Source organism: Vipera ursinii (assembly GCF_947247035.1).
Source record: "Vipera ursinii genome assembly, chromosome: 7".
NCBI lineage: Eukaryota > Metazoa > Chordata > Lepidosauria > Squamata > Viperidae > Vipera > Vipera ursinii.
The window spans coordinates 32954492-32970989 of NC_139521.1; the positions used below are offsets into that span (position 1 = coordinate 32954492).

General features: G+C 38.0%; 1 protein-coding gene across 3 annotated transcripts in view; it reads left to right on the forward strand.

Moving 5' to 3' along the window:
* TRAPPC11 (trafficking protein particle complex subunit 11) overlaps positions 1–16498 on the forward strand; it is a 51898-nt gene that overhangs the window by 14575 nt on the left and 20825 nt on the right. For all 3 annotated transcript variants that reach the window (XR_014493040.1, XM_083367445.1, XM_083367446.1), the window contains exons 10-21: positions 483–630; positions 1409–1502; positions 3089–3168; positions 3244–3322; positions 3400–3454; positions 4574–4719; positions 6653–6714; positions 6813–6945; positions 8688–8818; positions 11192–11347; positions 13908–14095; positions 15430–15578. Coding sequence is in view for 2 of the 3 variants with exons in the window: in XM_083367445.1 (XP_083223571.1) it covers positions 483–630; positions 1409–1502; positions 3089–3168; positions 3244–3322; positions 3400–3454; positions 4574–4719; positions 6653–6714; positions 6813–6945; positions 8688–8818; positions 11192–11347; positions 13908–14095; positions 15430–15578 (1421 nt within the window). In the remaining variant the exon portion in view is untranslated. The remainder of the gene's footprint in view (positions 1–482; positions 631–1408; positions 1503–3088; positions 3169–3243; positions 3323–3399; positions 3455–4573; positions 4720–6652; positions 6715–6812; positions 6946–8687; positions 8819–11191; positions 11348–13907; positions 14096–15429; positions 15579–16498) is intronic.

Here is a 16498-nt window from a genome sequence, read left to right on the forward strand (position 1 = left end):
GGGTATGTTCAGCGCCTTGAGTTATTTGTAAACATAATAAAGGTGGGATACACACACAAACGTGTGTGTGTGTGTGCATAATATAAAAATACAGACTTGGCTGAGAAAGTCATCTAGTGAACCTTGTTAATTTCTAGAGCAATTAGCAATCATCATAAAAACTTATTAGTACTAATAAGTTTCCTTTTTAAAATTATCATGAATAACTGATGTATTCTGAGTGCAACACTGCAAAGGAGCCTAGGAAAGCAATAGAAAGAAATGTGTAAATCAATTTATTTCTTATTTTTACATTTTGTGACACATAACACATTGTTTTGGGTTTTTTCATATAATTATGAAAGCTAGAAAATTTGGGGTGCTTCCTTAAATTTAGATTCTTAGGATCTTACATGTTCATGAATTTCCTCTTGTCACTACTTTTATTTTCAGCTCAACTTTTGGTAAAATATTTAAAGTTTGTGTTTGTGGTTTCTTAACAGATTTCAGGCTTTTGGAGATCTATTTGATGAAGCTATTAAGCTAGGGTTGACAGCTATTCAAACACAAAACCCAGGTTTCTATTATCAGCAGGCAGCATATTATGCACAAGAACGGAAGCAATTGGCAAATGTTCTCTGCAATCATGAGGTGAGTCATAGATTATTTTACAGCTCACTTTTGTTTATGGCTATGAAGCTTATTTATTTAAGTATTAAATTAATCTGCACATCACACCAAGTATATAAGGTCCTAAAATAAGGCTGGACATACATTAAGTAACCTGAATGAATTTCATATAAAGAATACCTTATAGATGTATATCAAATAATTCTCCTTCGCAAGTTGACACTAATAATGTGTGTGTGCTAAAGAATCATCTATCTTATCTGAGTTGTATGCATTTTCCATGATCAACATAAATCTTGAATGTGGAACCTATAGTAAATGCAAATAAATGTTGGATAGTCAAAATTTAATGTTTTTAATGTCCCAATCCACTGTTTTACTAAATGAAAGATTTGAGCTACAGACCTGTGTGTAAATTTTAATTGGCCATGATAGAATGATAGAATGATTATACAGTAATACATATTTCCACTGAAAGTTTTCTAAGAAAAAGGTATTTAGTATAGCTGTTCAGATTCCTGGACAAAACGTATACTTTTTTCCTTGAATTATGGCTCCTATGCTCAAATATTTATTAATCAATATCATTGATATTTAGTTATCTGAAGCATATACTTGGATTTAGTTTATTATCTTAAGATTCAATTGATATTTTTGCTCTCTGTATGAGATATTGTGTTGGTGCAGGGTTGCTCTTCTATGATCTCATTTTAAACGTTCTTCCTTGATTTGTGATTTCATTATTGCTTTGATCATACATTAAAAATCAAGTGTAAAGAAAAAATTGTTGAATTTACAGTCTTCTGTGATATATCCTAATCCGGATCCATTAGAAACACCAACTGGAATGCTTGACTTCTATGGACAAAGACCATGGAGGCAAGGAATACTAAGTAAATATATTTTTTATTTCTTAATTAAAAAATAACTTAATAAACATTTATCTTAGTCTGAAGAGAAATGTGTAGCTCTTATAAACTGATCAGAAATGGTAACAGAAATCTGCTTCCATGTTCAGGTCAGGACTTGTTTGTGTTCTTTTGAATGAATTAATTGGTTTTGTAGGGCAGGCATAAAACCCAACATGCATGATAAATATATCAGGAATACCCTAATATGTATTTCCTAAATATTTAACAACTTACTGCAACAGCAGAATATGACTTAGCTCAGGGATCCCCAACCTGTGGGCCATGGGCACTACTGGACCGTGGCCACCGGGCTGCGGGACAGGCTGGCCAGTGTGTGCGCACACTCACATCCACTTGCACTAGCGCTGCAACTGCATGGTGAAAATGGGGCACCGTGCATCCTGAACGGGACACTGCACAACCTAAATTGGGCACTGCACAGTGAAAATGGGGCTGCGTGGCCTAAGTGAGGCGCTGCGCGGTAAAAATGGGATTGCGTTATTGCCCACATGGTGAAAATGGTGCCATGCGGTGAAAACGAGGTAGCGCTAGCGCCCACGCAACAAAACAAGGCAGAGCTAGCAAGTGTCATGTGGGTGCTAGCGCTGCTCCATTTGTGTCATACCCATGCTTGTGGCCCTGTTTTTGCATGCGTGCATAAAATGTTTCCCCTCTTTCCCTCCGGTCCGCCAACCGAGAAAGGTTGGGCATCTCTGACTTAGCTGATTTTTTCCAGTAGATACTTTATAAAAACAGTTTCCCCGAAGCCATTGATGACTGCTTCTGGTCCCTCTCTGATTGAGATGCCTGAAAATTGCTATCATGGTTTTGCACAGTTTTGAAATGGGCAACATCTGGGAAATGTGGTGTAGGCCCTAAAATAGGCATAACAGCTAAAATACATTTTTTTGCCAAAATTCAAGAGATATTGCAAAATTTTGGCTCCATTCATATATTACCCTACCCACCTTGCATTATTAATATTCCTTACACTGATGTTAGTGAAGAAAATAGATCTGCATATTGAAATGAATCAGAGAGTCCATGGAAACACTATGTGTATACTTCATTGCATATGCAGATATTTGGAGAGATACTGTTTCAATGTCTGGTCTTAAATTTTACTCATAAGAGAATGTAAAGATTAAAAAAATGAGATAAATGCCATATGGCAAATATGTGACACAAGACCTGCATTACTATTTGCAATCTGCAAAACAGCATCAAATGAACATTGCTTATTAGAAATGGTTCAGTAAAATTATCTGTTGCTAAGAAACAATTAAGAGGTTTTAGGGTGAGGGTTTTTTAAATATTGTTTTCTTGCCAGAACTCTTTGAATGTACTCCAGATACATTTAATTCCTTCAGGGATTCTTTTAGACCAGTCTTATCAAAAGAACTTAAGAATCTAATAGAATTCCACACATTCTTTCTCCTAAGTTACGGAAGTGTTTGGAATCTATGTACTCCTAGCTTGGAACAAAGCACGAATCTTACAGTTGTAATAATAAAGTACCCTTCTTGGAGCAAAACTCATTAAAATGGATTTTTCATTGTCTTACGCAGGTTTTGATCTTAATGATCCAGAAAAGGAGAAAGTGGGAATCTTGGCACTGCAACTGAAAGAGAAGAAAGTTCTCCATTCTGTAAGTTTGATTTCCATTTATAGTTTCTAGTTTTTGTATGTCCAAATATAACTGCTATAATTTTTTATTTATTAGGAGCTAATAATCACCTTGTTGAGTAACGCAGTTACGCAATTCAAGAGATACAAGTGTCCGAGAATGAAAAGTCACTTGAGTAAGTTTCATTTTTAAACAAACGTTTGAATGTTTAAATGAGTTAAAGTATTGGAAATAATCTCATTTTCTTTTCAGTGGTTCAGATGGGTGAAGAATATTATTATGCTAAAGATTACACCAAAGCTTTGAAGTAAGTGTGACTTTATATATGTCCTATGGCATAGTTTTGAATACCTTAATATATCTAGAAACTATGAGAATTAGACTTTTCTGTCTCATCAATATGGTGAAAATATGTGATCCAAATTATTAAAAAAATACAAGCTCATGGTATATATAATGTAGCCTTGATCCTCAATATTTGTTTTTTCTTAAGTAGGACCACTTATATGATAACTGTTTTTCAGCTTTCCCTTTTCAGGATTCATGGCTATACCTATCCTAATCCTAACAGCACCAGATTGTTGGCCAACTCAAAAGTATTTCCTAAATGTATATGTTAAGCAAACCCTGATCACCATCAGGTCATCAGGAAGATATAGTTATTTTTTTATACACAAATATGTACACTGCCACAGATTGTGGGAGAACTTTGTATTGTTTTCTTGAAAACTATTTGGAATAGAAAGATTCCAAATAATTTACAACAAAATAATATAAACCTCAAAAATTCCCTCACTTCCCACAGTCCATAAAATCAAATATAATAAAAACAATTAGCTCAGAGAAAACAAACCATTAAAAAAAGCCTTGAAGGTAGCCTGACAATAAAACCGCTAGCATTCATAGGTTTGCCAATACAAGAGCCTTTTGTATTGCAAATAAGTTCAGGCCACAAAAATGTTCATAATGGTGCGTCCACCATTGTGAAGGATTATCTTTTAATGTCACATAGGATGGGAACCTTAAACATTCCCAATCCCAAGAATGAACTCACAGATTGGGCCAATTCTAGTTGAAAGAGATTTCTGAATACTCAAACCTGAACCATAGGGCTTTATAATTTAAAGCCACCACTTTGAAATTGATCCTGAAATTCCTTGGTAACTGATGCAGGGATTGATGCAAGATGTTGAATTAACTGCAATTCTGAAGCAGCTTTAAAGTTGCAGTAGTCTAAATAGTGAAGTGACATCATGGACTGAGAACCAATGACTGGCCAAGGTCCCCAGCTTTTGTGTCTAAAGTGGAACTAGAAATCATAGTTTTCTGGTTTTTAGCCTGGTGCCCTAACTGCTAATTCGGACTGACTCTCCACTTTATAGAAAGTATTACGTATATTAAGTTAATTAAATATTCTGTCTTCTAGGCTCCTTGACTATGTTTTATGTGATTATCGTGGTGAAGGATGGTGGACTCTCCTGACTTCTATACTGTCCACTGCTCTTAAATGTTCCTATCTAATGGCCCAAATAAAAGATTATATTACATACTCATTAGAGCTTCTGGGCAGAGGTAAGCAAGGCATTTTAATTCTGTTTCAATCTGAGAGTTTTTAACAGCAAGTGTGGGCAAGTTGACAGGCATTTGGAATTGTGTGTTGTGTGTTTATGTTAAAGAATGGATGAGCCCAGAAAAATGTGAATAAGGATCAATAAGGCATGCTTTCTCATTATGTTTTTATTCGTTGAACTCCCAGTAAATTTATTGTGAATTTTTGTTGTTCAGGCATAAAGCTGTCCTCTGTAATAAAAATCAAACCATTTTGTGCTTTTATGTTTTCTCATGAAGGACACCATTTATTCTTTGAATGCTGTCCAGAGATTTGAAGCCTGGAAGAAAATATGGTAAACTTAAAATGCTTAAACAGGTTCAGATGTAGGGCAGGTGTCCAGTTTACTTCTGATGGAATGCTGATATGGTTATAAATATAGCAGGTTTAAAGTAACATCTCTTACAAGAGTTGGGATTTGATGTTACACTATATCATAGGTTAATACTCAGAAAATAAATATAACAAACTGCCAAGATCCATGTCTCCCTCTTGTATGATTGGGAGAATTTGGAAGGTTTTATTCTCCAAAGTACCAAGAAGAAATAGATGGAAACTAATCAAGGAAAGAAGCAACTAAGCAGAAATTTCCTGACAGCTAGAACAATCAATGGAACGACTTGCCTCCAAAAGTTGAGAGTGCCCCAACACTGGAGGTTTTTAAAAAGAGATTGGACAACGTTTTGTCTGAAATGGTATAGAGTTTCCTGCTTGAGCAGGGGGTTGGACTAGAAAACCTCCAAGGTCCATTCCAACTCTGTTATTCTATTAATCTTCTTAGACTAATTATCATTATTCATAAAAACTGAGATTCTTCTTAATTAGGGCTAGTGGAAATAAGGTGATTGAAAAATTATAGAATTTTGCTTTATGTTAACCATACTAAAATTTAAATAGAGTTTATGATTTGAATGAGATTCAGCTGTAGTTTAAAGTGGAAGCTTTTGATTTTTTTCATGCCTGTTTTCAAGGAAGAGAGCAGCAACCATGTGAGCTCAAATTACATTAAAACATTTTCATGTAATGATTAATTATGGCTTCTGACTTCACCTAAATATGGTTACTGCTTGTATTTTTACCTGATGTTGTGATTTCTTCACCTAATTGTTGCTCAGTTTTTTAGAACAGGGCTTTTCAACCTTTTCACCCATTGTACCACTTTTAGCATATGGCAACATCCAGGTACCACCAGTCGCCTAGCAAGGTGTCAAAAACTTGATGACCAAAAAAAAAAGGAAAAAAGTGATATACAGGTAGTCCACAACTTACAACAGTTCGCTTAGTGACTGTTCGAAGTTACAATGGCACTGAAAAAAGTGCCCCCCAAGCCACAGCCGAGTAAGACACCTGCCTGCCCGCCCGGTGGCACTCTTCCTCCTGTCCGAGGTTTTCATTGTTGTGAGCATTTCTGTTGAGGATTGGCAGCGGGGGTGGGGGGGTGTTTGGTTTTTATTCCCCCCCATCTGCTGGGTGGTTGCAGCAGGTTTGGGTCACTTCACATGACCCTGGGACACTGTGACCGTCATAAATATGAATCAGTTGCCAAGCATCTGAATGTAAATCACAAGACCCTGGAGATGCTGCAACATTCCAGCTGGAGCCTGGCGCTGATCCTGGCGCTTCTGCTGAGCCCTGACAGCCCTGCAGCTCTAGCCGTGTCTCACTCAGGCTTGTGCGGTGCTGCCACCTGTTCAGCTCATTCCCCTCCCCCGCTACCACTTTTCTAGGATGGTCGCGTACCACCTGCTAGGTGCCAATGTTCCACAGGTGGTACCTGTACCACTGGTTGAAAAGCCCTGTTTTAGAATATATAGATAACATATTGGATATAATTCCTCTTCCAAACATTTAGAGGACTTATGTTATTTATTCATTTTAATATGTGTTTTATTGAAGCTTCTACTTTGAAAGAAGATCAGAAATCTCGAATAGAAAAGAATCTGATCAAAGTTCTTATGGTCAGTAGAAAGAAACAAATTTCTGTGAAATAATCTGCAGAGTTTACTAACTCTGTGCGTAGATTTGGTCAGTTTAAATAATCTTGTTTTGAACTTAGAATGAGAATCCAGATCCTGAATCTGACTGTGATGCTACTTCTGTAAAAACTGCACAGAAATTGTGGGCCGATAGAGTATCCCTGGGAGGCAACAACATTTTTACAATAGAAGTACAAGATTTTGTTCCTTTTGGTATGTATTAAAATTTTTTACAACAAAAAAGTAGCACCTATATTAAACAATGGTAAGGGTGGAAGGAAAAACAGTAGTCCATAAATACTTCTATATTCCCTTTGCTTATGAAATGAAGTCCATATTAGGTACAAAATGAGAACTCGAAGAGTAGTATAATTTTTAAAATATACCTGAAATGCATTAATATATTGTTGAGGAATGCTGTAAATATTTTTTAAAAGTCAGATATTTCTTATTGTTGATTTACTGTATTTTTATATACAACAAAAACAATTCCAAGCAGTTTACATTATAAAACATGAAATGTGATGCAGAACTTATCATCCAAATAAAATATAATTTCTGGTAGCCAGTCACCTGCTAAAGGCCCTCTCAGGCACCTCTAATAGTTTTTTAAACTGCATCCTAGGCTGCCCTGTAAATACTTCTATTCCAAAGCATATATATGTATATATCAATTCTTTTGACATGGGTCATTGATTTAGAAACAAAACAATACCCAAATTTTCATATTTGCTTTTAATTTCCTGCTAAATTACAATGTGGGCAATCTTACCATTGTATGTAAATTTCTTGCACATTAGTGATCCTTTTATGTAGCAATATGTTCAAATTGAAACTCAAATACTTTGGCCACCTAATGAGAAGGAAGGACTCACTGGAGAAGAGCCAAATGCTGGGAAAGGTTGAGGGCAATAAAAGAAGGGGACGACAGAGAATGAGGTGGCTGGATGGAGTCATTGAAGCAGTAGGTGTGAGCCTGAATGGACTCCAGAAGATGGTAGAGGACAGGAAGGCCTGGAGGAACGTTGTGCATGGGGTTGCGATGGGTTGGACACGACTTCGCAACTAACAACAACATGTTCAAATTAAAATCTGTACCTTTGAAATAGACTATTCTTCAATCTGTATTCTGGACAGCAGGACTAGTTGTGCATGTGCACATCTGCATACAAAAATACAGATAAGGGAGTGGAACTAGGTACTTGCAGTAACAGTGCTTAGTATGAGAAAAAATGGCTTATATCTAGAAAGTACTTTCAGTAGAGGATCTGCTACGTTCAAAAGCACCTCTTTCTGCTTATGTCTGAATTTTAAAGTTCTGTCAACCTGCATCCAATAAAGGTAGTCTTCGACTTACAACAAAACAGACTTGTGACCAGTTTTCACACTTAAAACTTTTGCAGCATCCCCATGGTCATGTGATCAAAATTCAGGCAATTGGCAACTGGCGTGTATTTATGACAATTACACTGTCCCAGGGTCATGTGATCATCATTTGCAACCTTCCCAGGTGATTTCCAACAAGCTAACTTGATGGGGGAAGCCATATTTGCTTAATTTATTTTTATTTATTTATTTTAATTCCATTTATATCCCGCCCTTCTCCGTAGACTCAGGGCGGCTTACAAGCTTAGCAGTAGCCTTCATTCTATGTATATGCCTGCTTATTAGGGCTTTCACACACACCCCCAAGCGGCATTATTACAAAGTCAGCTTAATTGCCCCCAACAATCACTTAACTGCAGTAATTCACTTAACAACTGTGGCAGAAAAGGGGGTGCAAATCATATAACAACTGCCTTGCTGAGCAAAAGAAATTTGGGGCTCAATTGTGGTTGTAAGTCGAGAATTACCTGTACAAGATAGAAATTTAGCCCAAATTGTTAAATATAAAATATTCCATTGTTTTTGGTAACATGCTGTGTCGTCTGATTTTGTTTTGTTTCAAAATGTAGTGCAGTGTAAAGCTAAATTTCTTGCTCCAAGTTTTCATGTTGATGTACCAATTCAGTTTGATGTATATTTGAAAGCTGACTGCCTGCATCCTCTCCAGTTTTCTAAGTTGTGCGTCAATTTCAGTAATCAGGTAATTTTTTAAAAAATACTGCCTTTATGATTCATATGTGCTTAATGGGATGGGGATAGTTATCATATTACACTGGCTATTTTAGTATTATAAAATAAACTCATTCAAATTATGATATATTAGCCCATAAAGTCTAATAGGAATGATCCTTTGCATTATACAATAGGAGCAACTCAGAGGCCTTATATAGTTTGTTATACACTGCCCAGAGTCACTTGTTTTGTTAGATGCGCAGTTCTCTAAATTTAATAAGTAAATAGTTTGCTATATTGTCCACGCCCAAAAATATAAAACCTGATAAAATATCATAAAAGGATATAAAAGCATGAATTTTACTGAATACAAATTGAATCCATTGGATCAACTTATTTTGAGGAAAATATTGTTTCTTTTCAATATTGAGACATTAATATTTGGTATTACAAATCCATATCTAAAATTTGGTTTAGACATCTGTAAAAAGTGAAGAGCAAGTTCTGGCTCCTTTCTTTCCAATTGCCAGGTTTTAAGCCAATAGTAATTTTGTGAAGATAGGTGTCCCATCACTATGTATGTTTACTGTTTATATAATCCAATCAGTTTCAATTGAGACAAATCTCCAATAATTTATTTTTCTGTTTGACAGATTGGAACTATTTTGACAATAAAAAAAAAATTAAAGAAAAAAATTAAAATCAAAAGTTTCCTCAGCATTCTTCAAAATTCTCAGATCAAGCAGAGCAGACTTTCTTGAAAATCTCATTTATTTATTTATTTGATTCTAAGGCCACCCAGCATAACCAGTGTGATTTGGGGTGGCATTCAGCATAAAAACATAAATAAAAGAAAAACTTCACATAACAATAAATAGAATATATAAATATCACATTTAAAATGGCAGTCAAGCACATAACTAAACAATCAGAAGGGGACCCCCACTCAACTGTTCCCTAAAACCTGGTGGAACAGCCAGGTCTTAATGGCGTTCTTAAAGGTGAGAAGAATTGGATCCTGGCATATATTGGGAGAGGGTCATTTCAAGGAATAGGGCAGCCACAGATAAGGTATGATTAAATGGAAAGAATATTTTGAACGTGATGAATCAGTCTGGAATTCCTTATGGCAATAAATTCCTTTCAAAACAATTTGAGCAGTCCTTCACTTTATATATGTAAATTGTAATACTCCTCAAAGTTTTTATTTCTTCCTTCCTTTATTCTTTCATTATTTTCTTATTTGTTGACTGAAAAATGTTATTGAAATAAATCACAAGGCTTTCTGGCTTGTTTTCAAACTTTCTATATATTTTGCTTTCTATATAGAAAGAGTCCACATATTCATCTGAAAGTCCAACAGATATATATGTATATGTATATGTATATATATGTATATGTATGTATATGTATATATATATGTATATGTATATATATGTATATATATGTATATGTATATATATGTATGTATATGTATGTATGTATATGTATATATATATATGTATATATGTATATACGTATATATATATATAAATTGGTAAAGTGAACAAAATGCACCTTTTATTCAGTCTGTCCTACACAGTTTTAATTTCAAATATATGATGCCAAAACTCCATATGTTGCCATCTAGCAGAGCCATGATGAGAATAGTTTGTCTCAAATATATTTGAAACTAAGTAGATTGGACAAAAGTAAAATGCTTAATCTATTTGAAATGTATTGTGTTGCATGTGTACATTTATATGTATATGTATATACATATAAAAAGCACCAGAGTCCAGGACAAGAAACAGTAATTGGAAAGTGATCAAAGAGAGAAGCAACCTGGAATTAAGGAGAAAGTTCCTAACAAGTGAGGACAGTTAACCAGTGGAACAGCTTGCCTCCAGAAACTGTGGGCGCTCCTATCACTGGAGGTTTTTAAGAAGAGACTCGACAGTCACTTATCTGAAATGGTATAGGTTCTCCTGCTTGAGCAGGAGGCTGGACTACAAGACCTCCCAAGGTCCCTTCCAGCTCCTATTCTAATCTAATCTAATCTAATCCAATCCAATCTAATTTAATCTAATCTATGCACATCTGCAGCACTTCTTTATTTATAAATCTCATTGTGAGTTCTTTGGGAGAAGTTCTCCCTAAATAATCATGCATGTAATTTCCAACCTAAATTGAACAGCTTGAAACATATTGTAAATGCTTACATTTAATTGCTTCAAAAGGCATGCACTTAAATTTCTTTAATAACATTAATGGTATATAAATAAATGTATGAATGACTATGATCTAAACTACATGGTATATTTCTTAGTATTAAATAGCATAGTGGATTATCACAGTAATTCAGATAAATCTTACTTATTTTTTGCATTGTCTACTTCTGCCTATTTTTCTCTTACCATAGGAATACAATCAGTATTGCGTGGTGGAAGAAAACTATCCAAAATGTGACATCCTAGAACCATCTACACAGGGAACATTGTGTCTTATCCCTGGTAAGACAAAAAAGTTCACTTTCAAATTTGTGGCAAAAACAGAAGACGTGGGGAAAAAAATTGAGGTATGTTCTTCAGAGTGTTATTTATTTATTTATTTATTTATTTATTTATTTATTTATTTATTTATTTATTTGACTTATATACCACTCTATTCCCATAGGACTCAGGGCAGTTTTCAGGGTAATTAAAACCATACAATACAAAAGTTAAAATAAATTTAAAACAATTAATTAAATTTAACCCCAAGAGTTAAAACTTTAAAACCCAATTAAAAACCCCTCAGTCTAGGCCAGACAGCTCAAAGAGCCAAGTTTTTAGGTCCCGGCGAAATGAACGGAGGTCGGGGGCAGTCCTAAGTTCCATAGGAAGTTGGTTCCAAAGGGCAGGCGCACCCACAGAGAAAGGACTCTCTGGGAGTCACCCGCCGGCAATCCTTCACCGGCGGTACCCTAAGAAGGCCCTCTCTGTGGGAGCACACAGGACGATGGGGAGTTAATGTCGGCAGCAGGTGTTCCCTCAGATAATCCGGACCCAAGCCATTTAGGGCTTTATAGGTCATCACCAGCACCTTGAATCTCACCCGGAGGGTAACTGGAAGCCAATGCAGCTCGTGGAGAAGAGGTGTTACACGGGAGTATCGGGGGACTCCCATCACAACTCGCGTGGCTGCATTCTGCACCAGCTGAAGCCTCCGAGTGGTCCTCAAGGGCAGCCCCATGGAGAGAGTGTTGCAGTAGTCTAGCCGGGAGGTCATGAGCGCATGGGTGACTGCGTAGGGCATCTCGGTCCAGATAGGGCCGCAACTGGCACACCAGGCGAACCTGGGCAAAAGCCCCTCTGGCCACGGCTCCTATATGATCTTCAAAACTGAGCCGTGAATCCAGGAGGACGCCCAAGTTGCGAGCCCTATCAATGGGGGGGTAACACTTCACCCCCCCCATCATTAACGATGGAAGAAACTGGTTAACCCGAGATGCTGGTATGCATAGCCACTCAGTCTTGGCAGGATTGAGACGAAGCCTGTTTCTCCCCATCCAAACCCGGACTGCCTCCAGGCAACAGGACATCACGTCGAGGGCATCACTGGGTTGGTTCGGGGTGGAAAGTTGGGTATCATCAGTTGGGTATCATCAGCATACTGATGATACCCCACCCCGAAACCACGAATGAGCTCGCCCAGCAGCTTCATATAGATGTTGAACAAGAGGGGAGAGAGGACTGACCCCTGAGGGACTCCACAAACGAGAGACCGTGGGGCGGACCTCTGCCCTCCCGTCAACACCGACTGCGAACGGCCCAGGAGATAGGAGGAGAACCATTGTAAACAGTGCCTCCCACTCCCAGCCCCCTGATACCATGGTCGATGGTATCAAAAGCCTCTGAGAGGTCTAATAGGACTAGGGCAGAAGAACATCCCCTGTCCCGAGCCCGCCAAAGATCATTCACCAGCGCAACCAATGCCGTCTCCGTGCTGTACCCGGGCCTGAAGCCCGATTGGTCCTCAAAGAAGCAGTTATTACTGCCTGGAACCAGCCTCGTGTCTCCTCCCGGGCCACATAAACCAGCTAGGAGGGGCACGGGTCCAATAAACAAGTGGTGGAGCTCAGTCTCCTCATGATCCTGTCCACGTCATCGGGGGGGTCACAGGATCAAACTCAGTCCAGATAACATGCTCAAGACCGCTCGATTCCTCCACATCAGGCTCTGCCCAGTCAGAGTCCAAACTGGCCTGGATCTGAGCGATTTTGTCCGCCAGATGATGACTAAACTCCTCGGCCCGCCCCTGTAAGGGCTCCTCCCTCATCTCCTGATTAAGGAGAGAGCGAGTCACCCTAAACAGGGCAGCCGGGCGATTATCTGTGGACACGATGAGGGCAGCAAAGTAATTAGACTTATAAAATATTAATGATATTGTTTTATTGTAGTTCAGGAATGTGTGAACACTAATCAGCTACTATAGTACAGTGCCTTTTGTGAAAAATAAGATAACTGGAGCCAAGACCAGCACACCAGTATATAGTTCAGGACAACTTTATGGTGTTGCAATAAAAAAGGGATTGTGGAGTTTAATCTTTGGAAGTGTTATAATGATGAAATTAATATCATATATTAGAATGCTATCACCTCTAGATAATTCTAAATCTGATTTATTCATTTGTATGTTATTAAGCTTTTTCTTGTTTCTTTTTTAGCTTATTGTTTTAAACTAATAAAATATTTTTAAAATCTAAATTAAAACAGGAAGAATGCAGCTGAAATGAATTGGCTTTTGAGTGTGTGTGTGTGTGTGTGTGTGTGTGTAAATTTTTTGGATTGCTAACAGAATTAAAGGGAGACTGATATGGCCATAAAAAAAATAGTGACATGTTTTAAGAGTGCACAAATTATATTAAGAAGATCATAAAATAGGCAAATGCTTCTTTGTAAAAGGACAACCGGAGCTCAGAGATTTCAGAGAATTGATATATTTTTGTAGGAGTCCGCTAGAAACAAATAAGTAGTGGCTAGGACTCATTTATAAATGCTTACAGTTCAGACTAAAAGTAGTAATTTACTCTGTATTATAACACTTTAAATGAAGCAAAAGATGAGAAAACCAAACATAATCTTTTTTCTTTTCAGATTACTTCAGTGGACTTAATTCTGGGTAGTGAAAATGGCAGGTGTGTGGTCTTGAACTGGCATGGAGGAGGGGGTGATGCTGCTGCTTCTCGAGAAGCAGTGCTGGCAGCTCGTTCCTTCAAAAGACGACCCAAACTTCCAGATAATGAGGTTCACTGGGATAGCCTTACAATTCAGGCAAGCACTATGTAAGTATGAATGGATTCCATGGAGATAAATCATTTTATGAATGTTTGAGATTTGAGAATAGAATAAAACAAGTAGTTGCTTTCACTGTTCTACCTTTCAAGAAAAAGTTCCATCAGAAATTGCTAGGCCAGTGATGGCGAACCTTTTAGAGACCAAGTGCCCAAACTGCAACCCAAAACCCACTTATGTATCGTCGGGTGCTGGGTGGGCATGGCCCATTGGGTGGGCGTGGCCCATTGGGTGGGCGTGGCTGCGGTGGTAACAGCAGACTGGGTGGGACTAAAAAGTTCAATCAGTCAATTCCAACTTTGCGAGTTCTTTTTTTCCCCGTGAGAAGTTGAAATTGATTGATTGATTGAACCTTTTTTTTTTTTTGCACAAAGCAGCGGAGGCCTAAAGGAAAAAGGTTTTATAAAACCCAGCTAAAGGCCTAAGACTGGGATGACAGCACGCGTGCCCACAGAGAGGGCTCTGCGTGCCACCTATGGCACATGTGCCATAGGTTCGCCACCACGGTGCTAGGCAATATTGGAGACTGAAAATATTCCACTGTCTTAAGACAGGGGTTCCCAATCAGAGGTGCTTGCACCCTGTGGGGGTGCGAGACGATATTCCAGGGGGTGGGAAAACTTGGGTTTTCAAAATTTTAGTGTATATGCATAATTCGTTGCCGTTATTTCGAACTTTTGTAAGAGGTGCGAGAATGTATCAGAAGTGTTCTCAGGGTGCAGGGTATAGAAAACGTTGGGAACAGCTAGTCTATGAGGATTATGACTTTGTAAGTTAGGATTCCCAGGTTCTGTGACAACAGTGGCAAATATGTTCTGTAGGGCTTTCACATTCTAATGATGTTGTTCAAGATAGTTTATTATCAGTATTGCAAGAAGCTCTGGGAATGCTTCTTTTTGATGAAAGGCATTTAGAAAAGTTTTCAGTACAGCTTGTCCTCAATTTACCACAATTGGGACCAGAATTTCTGTTGCTAAATGATGTGGTCCTTAAGTGAGTCATGACATGACCAGATCTGATTTTACAACCATTTTTACTTTAATAGTTAAGAGATGATTTTACCTAAATCAAAGCATTTTGTGGCCCTTAAAATAGCTACAGGGGTACCATTTACACTTGCTTGTACATTGTAAAGAACATATGAGAAAAGAGTAAAAACAAGAAGAGTTTGAAAAGTATGTGCAATACAGGTAGTTTAATCTTACTTGCCATGCCTAGAGAATTGCTATTACTACACATGCAGAGGCTTGTAGAACAACAGCTCAACTAAGGAAGAAGATAAAGTTACAGCAAGCAGATGACTTGTTTCTTGTTTTTATTCAAGGATCATTTCTAGAGTGCCTAACATTTCTGTCCAGCTTAGTCATGAACCTCCTGTCCTAATGAATGAAATGTATTGTTTGAGTGTGACAATCGAGTCGCATGAGAAGACAGTTGCCAAAGATGTAAAGCTCACAGCTGGCTTAAAACCAGGTATTTATTATGCAACATGATACTACTGGCTCACTCACAATCCTCAAGGAACTTCTCATTGTGGAGAGGTTTAAACCACTCCCTTTTCTTTTATTAATTGGGCAAGTGAGTAATTCAACAATTAGATAGTACAAGATAAATGAAAAGGCCATTTAATAGTTAGCTAGATTTCATGAAGTGCTGCTGTTTATATTATTTGGATATGCTAATTTAAATGTTTGATGGCTTTGAAATGTAACATTCATTTATATAAGCTGGTATAGTTTTACTTTAGCAGAATCTTCCTCGTTGTTGTTGTTAGCTGCGAAGTCGTGTCCGACCCATCGCGACCCTATGGACAACATTCCTCCAGGCCTTCCTGTCCTCTACCATCTTCTGGAGTCCATTTAAGCTCACGCCTACTGCTTCAGTGACTCCATCCAGCCACCTCATTCTCTGTCGTCCCCTTCTTCTATTGCCCTCGATCTTCCCCAGCATTAGGCTCTTCTCCAGGGAGTCCTTCCTTCTCATTAGGTGGCCAAAGTACTTGAGTTTTAGCTTCAGGATCTGGCCTTCTAAAGAGCAGTCAGGATTGATCTCCTCTAGGACTGACCGGTTTGATCGCCTTGCAGTCCAAGGGACTCGCAGGAGTCTTCTCCAGCACCACAGTTCAAAGGCCTCAATTCTTTGGCGCTCAGCCTTTCTTATGGTCCAACTTTCACTGCCATACATTGCAACTGGGAAGACCATAGCCTTGACTATACGCACTTTTGTTGACAGGGTGATGTCTCTGCTTTTTAGTGTGCTGTCTAGATTTGCCATGGCTTTCCTCCCCAGGAGCAAGCGTCTTTTGATTTCTTGGCTACAGTCCCCATCTGCAGTGATCTTGGAGCCCAGAAAAATAAAATCTGTCACTACTTCCATTTCTTCCCCGTCTATTT